The 18,176-nt window shown below is 42.4% G+C and overlaps 1 protein-coding gene and 1 long non-coding RNA gene across 2 annotated transcripts in view; one reads left to right on the top strand and one right to left on the bottom strand.

The window, feature by feature from the left end:
- Nucleotides 1-18,176, bottom strand: part of LOC143302713 (uncharacterized) — a 113,725-nt gene that overhangs the window by 50,642 nt on the left and 44,907 nt on the right. The window lies entirely within an intron of this gene.
- The window catches only part of LOC117160924 (zinc finger protein ZIC 1), a 38,538-nt gene that overhangs the window by 17,846 nt on the left and 2,516 nt on the right, over nt 1-18,176 (top strand). Inside the window, exon 2 of the mRNA XM_033342028.2 lies at nt 16,272-16,441. Within this exon, the coding sequence (XP_033197919.1) occupies nt 16,272-16,441 (170 nt within the window). The remainder of the gene's footprint in view (nt 1-16,271; nt 16,442-18,176) is intronic.

The raw sequence follows: 18,176 nt of genomic DNA, 5'->3' as shown, positions 1-18,176 counted from the left end.
GATATTCGAAGAATATTGTATAAAATTTTCACGGAGAAATATTAAAAAATACGGCAATGGCAGCAATTTTTCGGACGTGTCTCGGAAAAAAGTATAATTGCGGTGCCCCTCAGAACGTGATGCTGGGCCATCAGAAATCAAAAAATTAAAGTTCATTCGTTAGGTAACAGCTTCCCCTAGGTAACGCTGCGAAGATTTTTTCGAAATTTCAATTTTTCACTTTTTTGGAACACTTTGAAGGGAAAAACGCGACTTTGTGCGAAAATTTTCGGCTAATTTGTTATTTTAAAATAAAAATAATTAACAAATTTGAAAAAACTCTACAGCGTTACCTCGAAAATTATGTACGGAAGTAGTTTTCAAAATTTCAAAAGGATCGGTGCAGTAGTTTTGAAGTAATCGGGGGCACCGACTTTGAAAACGTGAGTTGTGGGGAAAACGCTTTAAAATTTTGAACACTAAAAAATCTGGTATACAACGTTCATAAGCAAATTTTATCGGCTTACCTCTTCACTAGCGTAGCAATTGTTGAAAAAACTAATAAAAAGTAAATTATCCTACAATATTTTTCACGATCCTTCGTAACTTGATCTTCAACGGTCATTTTTATTTTTTTCGTTGACGCGCTACTTGTTGAAGTGCCTTCGTATTTACGTTTATGCGGAGATACAATTTTTCTAGGTCGATATAATCTCGAACCAATTGATTGTCTATCATATCTAGTAACTTTTTTAGGCATTTTAGTAATAATTTAACACAAAACTTAATGAAAATGGAATATTTACTCCTACACTAAATTTTTTACTCTACACTGACAAAATATACAGTACAGGTATAAGGAGGTTTGTACTTAAGTCGTTAAGTACTATAAATAGATCTGGGGGTAAGATTAGGTATTATATAGAGAAAAAAATGTCTGCGAAGTAACAATAGCACGCTCGGGTCGAATAGGTAATATCATCCGACATGTATAAAAATACTCGTAACTTCGTCAATTTTGCTCCAATCGACTTGAAATTTTGACACAGTATTCTTAAGATGTTATGCATTCAATTAAAAAAATACAAAAAAAATGCAAAAAGAAAAGTCTTAAAACCTTACCCCCCCCCTCCCCTCCCCTCCCCCTTAAGAAGGTCAATTTTTCGTGGTAACGTCGATATAAATGCATGAACGTGCTCCCTAAGGGAGAATATAAATATTGTTATTCTTTCTTCGATCGGCATTGTTGAGGTTATTCGGTGTGTAAACAGAGAAAACACGTGGATAAATTGTAAGGTAGAAAATATATTTAAATAGAAGTGTAATAAGTAAAAATACAATTTGAGCTGGTCCAGATCCGCACGCTAGCTGTGTTACCTAATAACTGAAAAACCCAGAAGCCAACGTCGCCTGTCTACTGTTTATGGCCTGACTTCGTCGCAGTCTTTTGTCTACACGCTGTCGATGGCTTCAGTGCTTGAGAAAACTAAAAAAGACCAGATGTAGAGTTTTCTTAGAAGTGGTAACCACTTCAACAGGCATAATAACATTGAGCGAACGACGATTATAACTGACATACACTATCCGTTGCACTTATACTGATTTTAATACATAAGGCTATTACGAATTCATCGACTCGTTTCTTTATCAAACAAATCTACACGTTTGATCCACCTCGTCTCTTTGGTTGATCGATCACGCTTTGCCATAAGAAACGTTTGCTCTGCACGTCTTCCAGCACCAAAACAAATTCTCATTTCACAAGTTCCCATAGGAAACGTATCAGCCTAAACTTCCGCTTTTGAATAGCGATCTTATATCGTAGAGCGGATGCAAGCGCGGAACTATGCGAGTCGATCTCGGAAAAATGTCGGGTAGAATCATTCATTTGCAGGAGAAAGAATTCACGTCTGGAAAGCGCGGGCGATAACTATCGAGCGAGCTTGTACACGTGTTAAAATCGCGGAGCGCGCCTTACCGGACCCCCGATTACGTAGATTTATTGCCTGTTGCGGCGCAATCAGTAGAATGGGTTGTTAGGCAAAGCGCAAGAATCGGTGCCGCGTATAGATGACGCAGATTGCGTATTGTTCGCGGCTAATTAGGATGCGAGCGGGCAAGGAGAACGGTAAAACGTGCGCGAACCACAGCCTGAAACGGTTAGTCGTCGATCCGGGCGACCTGACTCGCGCGAAAATTATGGAGGAAACCGTGGAAGTGCCCTTTAATTAAAAACGTCTTAGAATTCACCAACTTTCTTAAATCGATCTTAATCGAATTGGTTGCGACCCTTGCGAACGTAAATGCGATCTGAAATTCACTTTTAGAAGATTTGAAAGTACGCGTGATTGAACAGAGGATCATCGAACAAAGACGGTATCGCGTTTCGGGGACTGGCAATTCGAACGACGAGTTACTAGATTAACGGGCTAAAGTGTAAATGTTTTCCTGGTTCTTGATGTTCAATTTATTATAATAAGATTGCAATGAAGTTTGCTTTGCAGTCTTTTGTAGTCTTGCTATGGTAGAAATGTTTTCTAATGAGGCAATATCAAAGTTTGTTTTTGGGTACTTTGAAACCTCGCGTATGTAACTTTTTCCTTGGAGCATTTTATATTATCTCGGGTCTAATATGATAGATGTGGACGAAGATCTAACACGGGCTGGATTTTGAAACGCGAGGCATTAATCAGAGCCGGGCAAAAACGCGCCGGGAGAACGTCCAGGCGTCGGACAGCGAAAAGTCTCGATAAATAAAATTCCAGCGTGAAACGACACGCGAGCACGCCAACGGCGTATCAGCGATAAAAAGACACGCGCGGTTCGAATCTCACGCCGGTAAATGGAGGCCTGTGGCGAGATTAGAATCCAGCTTCCGCGTACGAACTCTATCCGCTTGTACGGGCAAACGACCACCGAGGTATTTTTATTCGACTGTCATTCGTCAATCATTCATTGGAAAGGATTGCACGGGTTTTACGAGTTTCTTTCCATCATAAATCCTAAAATCATAGTGAAGAATCGTTGCGCAACCGATGGCGAGACGATCGTCGAAACGTTTAATCTCGACGTTCACCACGATGGAAACCAACCTTCGATATTCCCATAAAAAGAAGAGGCGACTGTCGACGAACGAGAGGAATCGAAATAGAGAAACGAGTCATGGATTCCCATTTACGAGCGGACTCTTCCATATATGACATTCCTACAGTTCGTTAATCATCGCGGGAAATAATTAACAATCAATTAGGATGGTCTCGAAGCTGATCCAAACGAAACCCAGAGATCGAACACGCCTCTTTACAGGGTTTGGCTCGTTGAGGGAAATCGATGAAAAATAAGTGAATAGAATAGGAGAATTCTTAGAGTATCGAAACAGAACTCTACCAACATTTTTTTATTTCGATTATCGTTATCGTTTTATTTCTTCCAAACAAAATTACAAAATCCAAATAGGAACCCTATCTGCGATTTCTCTACTTTTCATTTTTTATCTCAAGTTATATGACACAGTCTAATGACTAGATACTTTCAATTGAACGAACAAAGACAAAGACTATATACAGGAAATGATGGAGCTTTAGTTTTCTTCAACTTCCACGCGGTAAATAGGATATTTTAACAAAGAGAGGTAGAAAACCTCAAGATCGAATTCATATTTTTTTTTTTTTTTGATAACGAAAGTCACAAAACTCACGAAACGACCTAATAAATAGGAAAAGAAAGAAAACGATCGTAGTATTTACGAACAGTCCAAGCCTCTAATGGTTTCGATGCGGTCGGACGCGCGCGTACCTGTCCGCTCGGTGCGTGTGCACGCGTGTACGAGCTATCCTTCATGCGATTCTTGCGTGTTCCCCGCGTCGATGCATACACGCACACCAACGTACCAGTCGCTATCATTGCGAACGTAGGAGGGTGGCGAGGTCCAGGCCACGCACGGCCTGCACACGGGCGTGAATTATGCCTCGCGCGAGATGTCAAATTGCTCGCCATATCGTAAAATATACAACTCCTCGCGCTGTGGGAAACATTATGTTCTCTCCCACTCCCGACCACCGATCCCCATCGGTCCGATCCTTTCCCCTTCGTTCACCGATTGGCCCCCTTGCTCCTCCTCGAAGCACATGGTTCCCGTGGCTCTGCACCCCTATCGGACAAGAGGGACGAGAAGCTCGATTCGTTGGTCGAACGTGTCCCGAGATTGCGTTTACCGGGGCTTTCCACAAGATCTCTTTTGCTTAACTAGAAATTATTTCCGGGGGTGCGAGGCTATTGGCGTTCCTTTCTGTCGTGCTGATTCGGCGGCGTTACACTTTTTTAGTCGTGAGAGTCGATATTAATAGATTCATTGCTAGTAATGCACGTGTTGTCGATTCCATTATTTAATTTATCTAATTTGACGTAAGGAAGCAAACAAAGTGAACAGTGGCACAAATATTATTGCTTGAAATAAAGACATTATTGATGAAGACAGAATGCAATTTCAAAGGTGGGTAGATGCAAGTAACGCGTGCGTATAAATATCAAAGTGTGGGTATACAACCTTGGAATTGTAACATCGAGCCGACCAAAACAGATTCAGCTAGAACGCTTTACTATCTGCGTTCGAAACGTCATGATCAATTTGAGAATCATTGTAATTGTACTATGTGTGTGCATTGTCTTTAACGATCGGCAATTTTTCTAAAGAGAAATGAACATTTGAATGAAAATAAAGATTTAGGGGTGGTTTAGCACGGTTCCACCAACGAACGTCAAACGTTCGAATTCTAAAGAAGTCGTAAGTAAGGCCAAGAAGTTAAGGGGTTGAAATTTCACCTGGAAAGAGTGTCGAGAGATATTCGTTAATAGCCGGAGGATAATGCGGCTGCAGCTCTGGAACGCGATCTGATTTAGCAATCTCTCCACCACGCCCTGTGTCTAATCGCCAGAGTGCGGGTCGGCTCTGTTCATTAATAAACCTAAAACTGGCCCACACACGAGACCAGGCCGCGCCACGTCAACTTCGAAAGGTTGCTCGCGTACGAAACAGAGATCGAGGGCGAAGCAACCGATGGAGAGAAAAGAATTAGAGAGGAAAAGGGTAGAGATCAGAAAGTCCATCGACGATCCACGTCGTCCATAGAAATCGTCGAATCATCGACAGTCAATAAATACCGATCGATCTTACGCCAGCATCTATTAATGACCTAAACGTCGGCTAACCAAATTAACCGTGACTAAAGCGCGTTTAATTCGGCGTTCCACCATTGCCCTAGCATTGTTTCTGATGACAAAGTCCCCGATGATCCCATTCGTAATCGTCTAATTCCGGTGTTCTCGAATTAACATCCGTGAACGGGCCCATTGTGTCGGCAGAATCCTTGTATCGTCCAGGTCTAGTTCGATTTTTCAAACGCGTGTAAAGATATTCCAAACGGATCCTCTGAGTTATTGCTCAACATGATCTCCACTAATCTCGCACGGGTTACACGAAGACTGACATACACTGGCGAGTCAATGTTTCCCTGCTTCTTGAACATGATTTAATCCTTTCCCGAGCGAATCGAGTAAAAGCAAAACGGGTACAGAAAGCCGCTGAATTTACATCGTTTCGAGGCAACGTGTGTCTCGGCTTCAAGGTATTCGATGAGGCATCGCCTCTGGAAACCCGCGACTCTCTCGGTTACCTGATAACTCGATGGTACGCACACCTTCTCGTTGCTCTCGTTAGACGCTTCCATGTGCCGTGTTCGTCTCGCGCCTTTATACTCCCTCAAAGTATCCATCGCGTTTCCCCGCTTAATCCTTGGCCGCGCGTAAATCACCAACTTCCTTCTTGACGCCTGCAAGGGTACTTGTAACGCCGCTTTTGCCCACCGAGGGGAGAATCGAAACTTTTCCGAAGAGATCCGACTTTAAGAGGCTTTCTGTCGCGTATTGCTCGTTTATTTCATCTTCTGAATCGCCAGGACATGGCGATATTTTCTTCTTTGATCGAAATCAAACGAATACATGTCAAATTTATTTTTTCTATCCTTTTTCTTTTTTTTTTTTTTTTTTTTTGAAGATAAAAATAAATGATAAAATTTTACAGTTCCGATTTTTACTTTCGAAAAAACACAGCTTAGAATTACGTCGATCATAACGACACAAGGAACAGGCTAAAGCGAGGGCTGTCGAGGGTTAAGAACGACAGAAGTGGACCTAAGTAGCCGTGTACACGAACAGCGGCACTCGAAATACAATTCGTTCCGGTTCTCAAAACCTGAAATGCTAATCTGCCGGCGTTTTCTTTTCACCGATTACTCCGTCTCGTTCTCACTTAGTTTCACCAAATATTCACATCTCACTCTGTTAGCCTCCTCCTATATCCTACCAAAAAGCGAAAGCTTCTCGATCGGCGTGCAAGCTTTCCGGCGGCACGAATCGAAAAGTTCCTTTCGTGAAAAATCTTTACAATAGGCCCTCTAACAAGCGGTCTCACTGTCTCCTTCCGTTTCTCTTCCACTGTTCAGTTTCCTTATTCATCGTTGCCTCTTCTGCCGTTTAGCACCGGTGCACAAAGATGCAACAAAGCGGTCCAAGCTTCACGCAGCCCTCTTTCGTTTCCATTTAAGGGTAGAAAAAGAGAGAGAAGGATATCTCGGGCAAATCTGTTTGCTGTTTTCTACGTGGCCCGTGCAAAAGTTGACGAGACTTTCAGTGGCTGTTGAATGGGGGATAAGGGCGCGCACCTACTTTTGCTTCTCAATGCCGATCGTCGAGGACCCTCGAGCGTGTGTGCCGCCACCACCGCTCTGTTTATGTACCTGTGTGTCGAGGGGCACACGCTCCAATATTGTCGGTTCGAGCCGCTTCGGAGTCCGTTTACCATAGGATCTACGCTCGGATGAGTCCCTACGATATTGGGATCGCACGTTTTGCATCGAGATACACGAATAATGTCTCCGAAATTGGAAGATTCTACTGGAAGGCGATGAAAAATAGCTGTAGCTCTTGCACAAACGTTCCAGACTATCGTGTTACATTGGACGTAAATTCGCTCGAATCGGCCTTGTAACGAATAATACAACTCAGGACTGCGATGCGTATATTCGTGAGAATCTACATACACGCGTATCTAATTGCTTCGACGTTTTGAGTTCGCATCCACTGTAATCGCAGCCTAAGAAGATTCTCAGAGTCCGTTGGCGAGAGAAGAACAAGAGAATTCACGCTGCTCCTCCCTGCCAGCGAGGATATTCAATTATGGTAGATCGGTGCAAAGATACGCGGCGCCGTGACAACTATATACGCGCGGGTCAGTGTCCAAAAAAATGCCACCTTCCACGAATAAATAACTCGCGTTTTGCATACGGGGAGGCCTGTGCTGGCCAGGGCCGTACGGTAGCGATCACAGGGAAGAGTTAGCTCGGAATCCTCTTAACCTGCTCACACGGAACCGTTGTCTTCTAACTCTCACTGGGTCAACATCCAGCCTAACATTTTCCCCTTCCACGAAATTCCGATCGAAGTATCAATTTCCGTGTAATCAAAGCGGACTCTCAGGGGCCCAAGATGAAACCGAAATCCGTGAGGATTTTCTGTTTTCACGAGGATAAACCCGGAGGAACCTCGTATACCGACCCTGCGGTAACTCTAGATGGGTAGCGGCATACCGTGGCCATGGCGCCCCTATCTTTTATGCCGGCAGTTTCTGAAAATCTCTCAGTTTGATCTGACTTCCAAGCCTAGAGGAGAAACGAGAGAGGACCACGAAGAAGGAAACAGCGGAGCAACGAAGGAAGAGAAGAGAGAGGAGAAGAGTGGAAAGGGAAGATTAGTTGCCAGCGACAGCAGCAACCGCCAGCAGCAACACGTGTGTTCTACGGTCCGAGTTTACATAAACACGTATAAACGTCGTGTAAACCGGCGCGAGAGAAAGTCCGTCGAGTGGACGCGCGCGTGTACGTGCGAGTTCTGGGCGAGCGTGTGCGAGTGCAACAGTAGCATCCCGACTCAGATAACGGGCAAGGATATACGACTCTAAACTGCACCTACGTGCAGGACACCGGGCTACCGAATTTTCGAGAAATCAAGATCCCCTCGCGATTTTTTCAGAATGAGACACACTCTAGTCCTGAGGAACTGGATCTGGCGAGAAACAGACTGCTTCTCCAGGGAAAAATTTCATCTTTGAAGATACTGTGGTTGTGCTAGGTAATAGAAATGCGTCGAATATGGATTATTCTCTTGTTATAATTGATTTTATCGGGAAACGATGAAGCTTTATACGCGGATGAATCATTCGATAACGAATTCGAATAAATTTGACATGGAAAAATAGCATGTAAGTTTTGTCCTGTTTCTATTGTAAAAATATTGAATCTGTATCGAGCTCGATGTATCGAACTATGATGATGGAAACAAAATGGGAAGCTTCTCGCGCACGAGAATTCCTGGATGCATCCACGTGAACCTGCCTGGAAAAGGGCGAAGAATCAAGGATACTCTAGAGGTTTGGGGAACGTTTCCGCCGCTGCGAATCGGCAAGCGAGGAAGAAAACTGGAGGGAAAAGTCGAGGGGCCAGGGAAAAGCACGAGACGAGTTCGGAAAAAAAGAACCGCAAATCCGTGGGTAAACGTAACTACCGGTTGATGCGCCGATCATTCCACCATGTTGCCTCTGAAAGGGCGAGCGCCATCGACAGATGTTTCACCACGAAGGTAATTCGAGTGTTTGTTCGTCCTCTCTTCTTTCTCTTCTCCTCTAAACGTCTCCCTGTGACGTCAATACGAGCCACGTTTTTCGGAACACAGCTTTCGCCATGATACATCGGTGCAGGAATCCTCTATCGGATAGCACCGAAACACCAACTACAGATCTTGAGATAAGATAAAGGAATGGCCGTTGAATGATGTCTTACCGAAGCCAGGTTATCCTTCTGGTCGATCGGTCTCCCGAAGGGATTGGAAAATCGCGACCGAATCTCCAGATTCCTTATCTTAGATAAAGAGATACGTTTGGTGTAAGGACAAGAAAGATAAAGTCATAAATTTGATGTATTTGGCTGTTTGAGAAGTCCATGGTGAAATTTAAAAGAAATTTAACGATAATATGTTCCTTATGGAATTATATAAGATTCCATTAAAAATACCCTCTGTTTCTTTTTAAACGTTTTACTATTATTTATGGGTCACGTTTGCTATCACTTTCCAAAGCAATTTTTCGTCTTTTCCAGTAACGAACAGTTCGCAGAATGCTAAAATATTCAGCTTCTTAGCATTAAAAGAGGTTCATACAGATAAAGGCTATAATATTTTATCCTGTTATGCTATACTGTATGCTACAAGATTGATATATTTATCCTGAAACATTTTTTCACACGTCACTTTGTAATCTCGGGATTTACATTTGTAATATAATTGCAGAGAACAAAGAAGTCTACACTGTGAACGAAGTTCATCGAACACGTCGATAACGTCTTGAAAGGTGCACGAAGCACGTTCGTTAAACGTCCACGAAGATATCGAAATGCCAGTAGAAGGTTACGACACGCGACGCGTTCTACGGACTGACAGTAGAAACGCGAAAGAAGACCAGGGAGAAGTTCAGGCGAACACGCACGAGTGCAACCGTGCACGAGGCCAGGGCATCGTGAAACGTAAACGGGAATCATGATGCAATGAATCGCGCGTACTAGACACTTCCATTTTCGGCTCCGCAATGATTATCCGATCACGATCTCGATTCTAATTCCAACCCGAGAGAGAAACGGCAGCTGGGTGTCCGAGAGTTTCGTGCGGCTTTCATTAAATCGCGACGTTCACGTTTCGATCCTGCTTTTATCCCGCCACGGAAAGCTCATCGATCATAACCGCGCGCGATCTCTTCCAGTCTCTTTTGCTTCTCTGTATCTGCGCGTCTCGATCTCCAGACTTTCGCCACGAGGACAGAAATCTCATTGGAAGGCTGGTGGAGAAGTTTCAAGGAACGAAAATGGAGAGAGGAGAAAGAGGGAAAGAAGAAGAAGAGACGAGGGTACGGCGCAATCAATTTACAAAACGCGGGCCTTCATGGATTTTATCTAGATCCAATATCTCATGGGTCCTAATCCGTGGCAAGATCGATCCTCCGAAACCGATCCCATCGACTTTTCGTGGATCTTATGTGGCAGAAAGAAGCGATCGAAATACAGAAAATACAGAGATAATTTCTCGGTTTTCACTAATACCGAACGAATAACAAGAAAATTATCCACATGACAACCTTTCGAAAATAGGGGATGGGCGAGAGAGAGTATGAAGGGGGAGTGTAGTGGAAAGGCCTTGAAAAACGAGCGAGCAGGGCTTGGTTTTCTGCTACGCCTTGTAACAATGTCCGCTGACCTAGGACCCGGTGTCCTCTTCCAACATAATGGTCGCGAAAAATCATCCATTATCCTTCGATGGTCAAAGGAAAAAAAAGAAAGAAGACAGTTTGAAAGCTGTACAATGGTGTACGCCTATATATCACTCCGGAGATTTTCCGAAAACTGCAGTTCAATGAGTTTTTCCACTAAGAAGCGTTCCAAGAAAAATAGAATTCTAGATTGCCTTTATACCAGGCTGCTTCTTCAAGGTGTGAACCGTGCCGACGAAAGAACGACGGAATGCTCAAGTCTTCGCCGAAACGGAAGTGTATCTGCTGTAAATCTTCCGGTGCTATATTCTATTCCAACGAGAGATCTATGAGTTTCTTTTAAACGCAAATCTCATCTTCCACCTGCACTTTTCAGTGTTCTTCTTAAATAGCGAAAAAAGATACTTAATCCGTTAACGGAGTAAGTTAGCACGTCCTTCGCTTAATATAGACAAGAATAGATTCGTTTTAGTTCAGTCGATTATTTAAATCATTGATTTTTACGCGTATAATATATCCTTTACAAATTTATTGTTTTTTTAGCACAACGAATTTAATCCTTCTTACTATCGTACTCAACGAAAGAAAAATTTATACCTTAGGAGATTGATTTTTAATTTTATAATTGTAGCAACATCTGGTTTAAGGGCATGCGGATTAAAAAAATTCTTAGAACAACCAAGAGATCGTTAACATCCCCGAAGAGAGTTTTTACCATCTTCGGCGATGTTGGACCATCGTGTTCCTCCGATTACAAGTTAAGAATCTTCATCTTGAATAACAAGTTCTACAAACACAGTGGCGCGGATGGGATTCAGCTCGTTTCGAGTCAAGCTCCGATTGGCATCGGTATTTTTTCTGATCCAGTCATTTCTACGTCAAGCTGCTCTCTTTGGAGACTATCTGGATTCGGGACGTGGGTGCATCGTGAATCTCGAAATCCGCGTTGCATCGGCTCTCGTATACGAATTGAAAACGCACACGCGTGCACATTTCCTTTCTTTTTCGCTCACTCAGCTGTGTTCGATACTGGCCGTAGCCAAAACGATTATAATAACTATTTTATCCGGCGCGGATCTGGGCCATTGTGCCTCCCCATTCTGAAAGTCATAACACGGTGCCTACACTGCCCTTCGGGAACTGCTCTTTGGGTCTCCCTCTTGCCTCAGCCACGATACACTGTGTATAACCCACTGCACCATGAATCTCCACTTTATGTATACGCGTCTGCGTGTCCCCTGTGCAAGCTTACTCTTTCGCGTTACTCTTCCCTCTCGTACAATGCACTTTCGTGAATGTACCCGTGTTCTTCGTCTCTTTGTACGAATGCCAATATGAGTCACATTATATAGAGTATTTTTCTGTTAACAGATCAAACTCTGATCGTTGATAGAGCCTACAGATACTAACTAGGAAATCTAAGGTCGAAAAGGCTAGAATTGACATGTCAATGCGGAAAACTGATTCACGCCTCTCGTCTAAAGGAAGATGCATCGTAATTTGAGAATGATTGAGTTGGCAACTAAGTGATTGCGGATTTTATCAATAGCTGGTCTTAGCACATTCCTTTGTTTTGTCAACGTGCTCAAAGCACCTAAGTTATATTGCTTTCTTGTTGTTTGGACTTCCACCTTTAACTTAACATGAAAATTGTATCGATTAGTTATTTGGTTTCATTTTTATCCCAATTTAAAAATGGAAGAACAAGACACGCACTTCAGACATATTTTATTGTATTATTTCCGAAAAGGAAAGAACGCATCGCAAGCATACAGGAAGTTATGCGTAAAATGATGAATTGATTTCTATATCGAATACCGTATAACTAATTAGAAATTTCACGTCTCTGAATTGAATCATATAACATATTTCGTACTGGAAAAAAAGCAGAACGCATCAAGACTAAGCGATTCAAATGAAATTCCCATCTTCCGATATCAACTAGCCAATTACTTAACAACTAAGCAAATTACTTGCAATCGCTCTTGTATTGAGATTCAAGAAGCCACCCCTTTCATTGCAATCGTCACGATATTAATGTTTAGCCAGAATTCTCCAAGCTTACTGCAACTGTCTTGTTCGTTTCTCCCTTACGTTTGGATCTCAGTGTCTCGCGAAGAGAGGTAAAAAGGAGAGACACGTAGCCACGGGATCGGGCGTGTATCGAGGTCTCTTCCTATTGGACGAGGCACGCACACGCGTACAGAACCCCGCACACGACCAACGGGGGCAATATTTCACGGCATATTGTTGCCATCTGCACACGCAACCCTGTGCGCGCACGACAGAATGCACGACGTAGGAGAGACGCGAGCTTTTATTTATCTGCTATTTATTTGCCAACGCGCTCGCTACCGAAGCGGTCCCGGCGGGCTCACGACCCTGCCGGGGACAGATTTGAAAAGTTATTAATCGTCCCGTTTTTGGAAGGAGCGCGCCACAGAAACTCAGGGATACATTCTCCTTTTATACGTGCGGGCCAGGGATAAACCGAGCGTCGTTGGCACCTCGGAACCCTCGTCCCTTTCACTCTGTCTTTCTCGATTGGCCCCCGAGAAGGGTTTCTCGAGTAGGTGCGAATCTGTGGGTGGAGATCCATTCGCGATGAATCGGGCGGAACGAAGCGACCTACTCTTGTCTCGTAAACCATCGAAATCGAAAATTGCCAATATCATCGGTCGGATGTAAAATTTATAACAGTTTTATGAAGCAAGTTTACAAATTTCTTTAATAATACGAATGAAACAAGTTCAATATTTGCAACTATGGAAAAAGTAACTGCGATAGAAAAAGAGTGGAAAGAGAGGAAAAAGAGTGTGAAACGAAATTCATTGTATCTAGTTGAGAATAATTTCAATTTAGTTTCAACGGAAACAAGTAATGGAGTATAATATAGTTCGTGTAAATCATTAGTTACTTAATATTAATATTTTTTACGAAGCGTCCTGCTTTGCGACCAAGTTTTTCAGGACAGAAAAAAAATAAAAAAAAAGCTCCGCCCCCCAGAGGCTGAAATCCAAAAACTGCATCATACAACAGAAAATGTAAAGCGCCGACACATAATACAGCATGACTACGTCGTACCGCCGCGTATCGGTACCTTTGCCTAACATACCATTACAAAAGTTCATGTTTATTGTGAATAATGTACTTAAAATCTGTATTTTCTGGACTAAATAAACTCCTTTGTAAAAAAAGAAGTAAAATTAATATTTTTTACAATGTGGTATCGTTCCATTATAACTTTATTTAGTCAGAACTGATAGTGTAACTCTTTAATTAATTTGAATGCCACTAGATTGGTGTATTTTAGTACGTACTGTACTTTATAAAAGTGATGCAATTAATTGGGAACAATTCCAGGTAAACAATAACTAACTGATAATAACGAAAAAAAAAATGAAAACGCGCTGCAAAAATCAAAAAGGGAGATCTCCCCGTTCGATCACGCAGCGATGTACTTTACAGAGGGGAGATCTCCATATTCGGTTGACTAAGTGTTAAAACTATCAGCAATTGAAATATAAAACTTGTAAAAACAGAGAAATAGAAAGTTCTGAACAATGTGGTGGTACCAGAGTCAAAAATACTGTCTTTTAAATATAATTGAATAAAAAAAGTACGTAGTACTAAAGTTATTCTACTTTCTTTTTCCTACAGAAATTTTCAAGCTGATAAACGAAATCTCGAACAGTAATCGTACATTTTCTTTAATGAAGTTTCTCGATACGGTTCGCAGCGTATCGAGCGTACACGTATATCGTCCGCAAATTGCAAACAACGTTGAAATCTCACCGATGGTGGCAAGTCGAGGGAGTTTGAGGCATGTGAAACGTCAGATAAGGCGGCGACACAGGGAGAACGCGCGCGCTCGCGCGTACCGCTATCTTTCCAGCTTCATAAATATTTAAGACGCCTTCTTATGACGCCGCTGCCATAAGTACCCGCACTCCACGTCCGAGCGATTTAAATATAATCTGTGTCGCGGCGATACGTCACTGTAACATGGCAATGTTATCGCGCTTTTCACACGTGAGATGAATAACGACGTTCACCGGCATGTACGCGAAAACCCACCATGCTTCTTTGTACCTATTCGCGCCCAACGTCCAGACTTTCCTCGCGATACCACGCTGGAAAAATGAATTTCGCGATTTGCCATCGTGCAACCAGTCGGTGAATTATTCAAAAATATGAAATACGAACATACGTTTATTATTCTAATTACGTTTTGACGTTAACTCCCGTACGTTTCTAGGATCCGGACAGATTCCGGCGAAGATTTCAGAATTAACACGTATGATCGCGCTACTCGTTGGTTTCCATCGGTGAAAATTAATTCCAAGTAAATATATCAATTTTTCTCGCACAATTACAAAGAGGAACGCACGTTACGTAACGTTTCATAATGAAGAAAACGAACGCTACTCGTCGCAACAGAAGCTCTATTATTCTTCTATTAACTCCGACCTTCTCGATTATAGTTTCCAATTAAAAAAGAAAAAAATTGGAATAATATTTTTAGACAGAAAATATTAAAAAAGAGAATCTTCGTATCTATAGTTGACGGGCTAAGATGTTGAATCCGTGCGACGTTCCCTTTTCTCCCTGACTCCCTTAAGCGAAAAAGGGCAAAGTTGGCCACCATTTTCCCCATAAAAAATCCGCCAAGTTTGCGCTTCCTGTTCTCGCGTCTCCGCACTTCTCCGAGAGAGCGCCAGGAGGAAGTCCCGGAAAAAGGGAGTCTACGGCGTGTGGGGCCGCGGGGGGTGGCGGGGGTGTGAGCCGACGGTAAAATATATTCCAGTCAACTTCCGGTGGAAATAAATAAGAGTCACGCCACACGGTCTCGTTGCGCCCCGACGACGGCGGCTATTCGTGTGCAGGGGAGCTTATCTCTCGATATCATTGCGCCTCTCTTCGCCCCCGGGCTAAAAGGAGCCACCAGCGGAGAGAATGTTCCACCGGTGCTCATCAAGATATCCACGAAATCATGATGAAACGGTCCGCGATACGATGTAATCGCGTTCGAGCCGCCTATTGTAGCTTCTACGAGAAGCCCGCGAGCTTTTCCTCTTTGCCCCGGAGAAAATATTTTTCCTGTTGCCCGTTTCCGTGTTTCACCAGCCCCTTCCTACTTCGTTCAAGATCCTTCTTTGGCCTCCTGATAATTGTAATTGCGAATAGTTAGGCTGTTCCGGTTAGAAATGTAACTGCGTTTCCCTGGAAACTTTCGACGATCGTGTATCCAGATACTGTTTGCATTTCCTTTTAAATTATAGTGGGACCTTGTTTATCCGAACAGAACGACCGGACTAAGCAGATTGTATGATTTTCGGATGGGATAGACATTCAGTCTACGTATCCCTTGCAGCACTTTTTATTAGTTCGGATAATAGAATTTATCTATAAGAATTTCAACTGTTCCTTTTTTGAACGAGAAAGTAACGAGAAAGTTTAGCTGAAGTTGGATTCAGATTTCGATAAGACGTAAAGTAAGATGAGAATTTTTATACATTTATGGGAAGATAAAATAATTTTTTACCCAGATTTCGTCTTTTTTTATAATATATTATAATTATGTAGATAACAAATATTTGCACAAATATCCATATAATCTACTTATAATTTCATAGAAATAAATATTGGTACTTGTATAACTGAAATTACTCTCGGTCGTAATTCAAATAATAGAGACTCAACGTCGTATAAACAAGGATCTTTCGTATAAGGGACATTTCCTTCGCGTTACATTTAAATCATTTGTACGATGTTGCACATGTTATTGATAGAGAAAGGATGTAGCAATTACATTTCTATTCCGGGCTGTTAGTTTCCTGTGATTCCGAAGCGGTTTTCAATTATCGTAGCCAGGCACGAGTGCAGCCAGCACAATTACAAGTCATTAATTCCTGTCTTTTTCCAGGCGAGAAACCGTTTAAGTGTGAATACTCAGGCTGCGAGAGGCGGTTTGCGAACAGCAGCGACCGTAAGAAGCACAGTCACGTCCACACGTCGGACAAGCCGTACAATTGTCGAGTTACCGGCTGCGACAAGTCCTACACACATCCTAGTTCGTTGCGCAAGCATATGAAGGTACGCCGTCTGCAATCGTGAAACATTCGACCTCCGTTCCACTTTACTATCAGTAAACTACGGATGTTTACGCATTTGAATGGTAAAATTGAAAGAGCACACGATGCATATAATATACGAACACATATAGATATCCAAAGTAAATCATCTGCTATAACATTTAGAAAATGAAACAAACTTCTATTTAAGTTTCATTTCTTCAGTTGTATTTATAAAACTATGGAATTTTACCGTGCATCATTCTCTCGTTCAATTCAACCGAAAGTCAGCGAACTGAGCCGAAGCTTCTGCCTTGAAATTGAGATAATTGCAAGGAAGCTCTCTCGAGCTAACTAGGTTTCCTTTTAATCGACGATTTTACAATAAATATTTAATAATTGTTATACTTCGTAGCCTTTGTCGCTATTAATAGAAAAATATTTAAAAATCACTATACAATTCACTGACATGAATAGAAACGGAAAAATTCCAAACGAAGGAATTATTATTTGAAGGATTAGCAATTCTTATTTTCCTAATCAAAATCATTAATACCGACGAAATGTTAGATATCTGCTTCGAAGAATTATAATTTCATTCCAAATTACATCCGTTTCCTCACTACTCCTTGCTTCGGAATTAAATTACGAATGCTCAACGGTGTTAATCGTCCATTTCACGCGATTCCGTATTTCCACGGTTCAGTCTCGAATTGTTTTCCTATATCATCTTGCACACATATACGTAGGCGCGTATCAAAGTATATGAAGAATGGCCCTATCGTGTTTGCCATTTCGTTTCACGCTAGGAAACGCTAGTAGACACTTTGGAATGGGCAAAAAACGGTTGTGGGAAGAAAGGCTGCCGGGTATCCAGGCGCGCAAAGGTTCATGCACGAACGGCTACGGAATCTTAATAGGAAATTATCTGTGGCACACACAGAAAGATAGTAGACGGAAAGAGAAACAGAACCGTCCAAAACGGCAACTCCCGAGATACGTGCGCGATAGGTTCGTCGGATAGGAGCGAGCACCTTTCGCTTCTCCACGCTTTTCGCCGGCCGTGATTCGCGGAAGGCAGTCGTCGAGATTTGCTCACTGAATTATGAACGAAGGACTAGAAAGAGACGGCAGAAAGAATCAGAGAGTCGGAAGACTTGATCCTCGTCTCCCTGATCCCGGTTTCTTCGGTTTAGCCAACGCGCACTCCTTTTGCTCGTGATAGTCCCTTGATCTCCGAAGCGATAACTTACTACGATCGAATACGACTATCTACGCTTTCTTCTGTGGTACACGTTCGATATTTCACGTTGTGCATTCTACTAACTCGTGGAAACGTAAATTAGGTCATTCGAAACCAATCAAGTATCATGCAACTGTGTCATTAGGTCTAATATGGGATTGCATGACGCGCGTAATTTTTGAAATTCCTGTACTTGTTATCGATCGAATTTTGAAAAACAGCAGTAGCGATATTAAGTATATAACAATGTGTCTCGAACGAGATTTCTCACCTCCGCAGAATCGATTGAGAGGCTCAACCATCGCCGAAGGATAGATATGTAGTTCTATCGTCAAAAGGGCGAAAAATGAGTCTACCCAAAAGTTAGGAAAAGAACGTTCGAACTACCACGCAGTTTATCACAAAGACATTACGCAAAATCTTGAAGATACTTGTAGCGGCACATGAGCATAAAAATTTCACATCTAGGAGAGACCCATATTATTGTGCCTTTGAATACTAACGATTGTTTTGG

Source organism: Bombus vancouverensis, chromosome 5 (assembly GCF_051014615.1).
Source record: "Bombus vancouverensis nearcticus chromosome 5, iyBomVanc1_principal, whole genome shotgun sequence".
Lineage (NCBI taxonomy): Eukaryota > Metazoa > Arthropoda > Insecta > Hymenoptera > Apidae > Bombus > Bombus vancouverensis.
The sequence above is the reverse complement of the archived record's forward strand: the minus strand, read 5'-3'. Positions and strand labels throughout refer to the sequence as shown.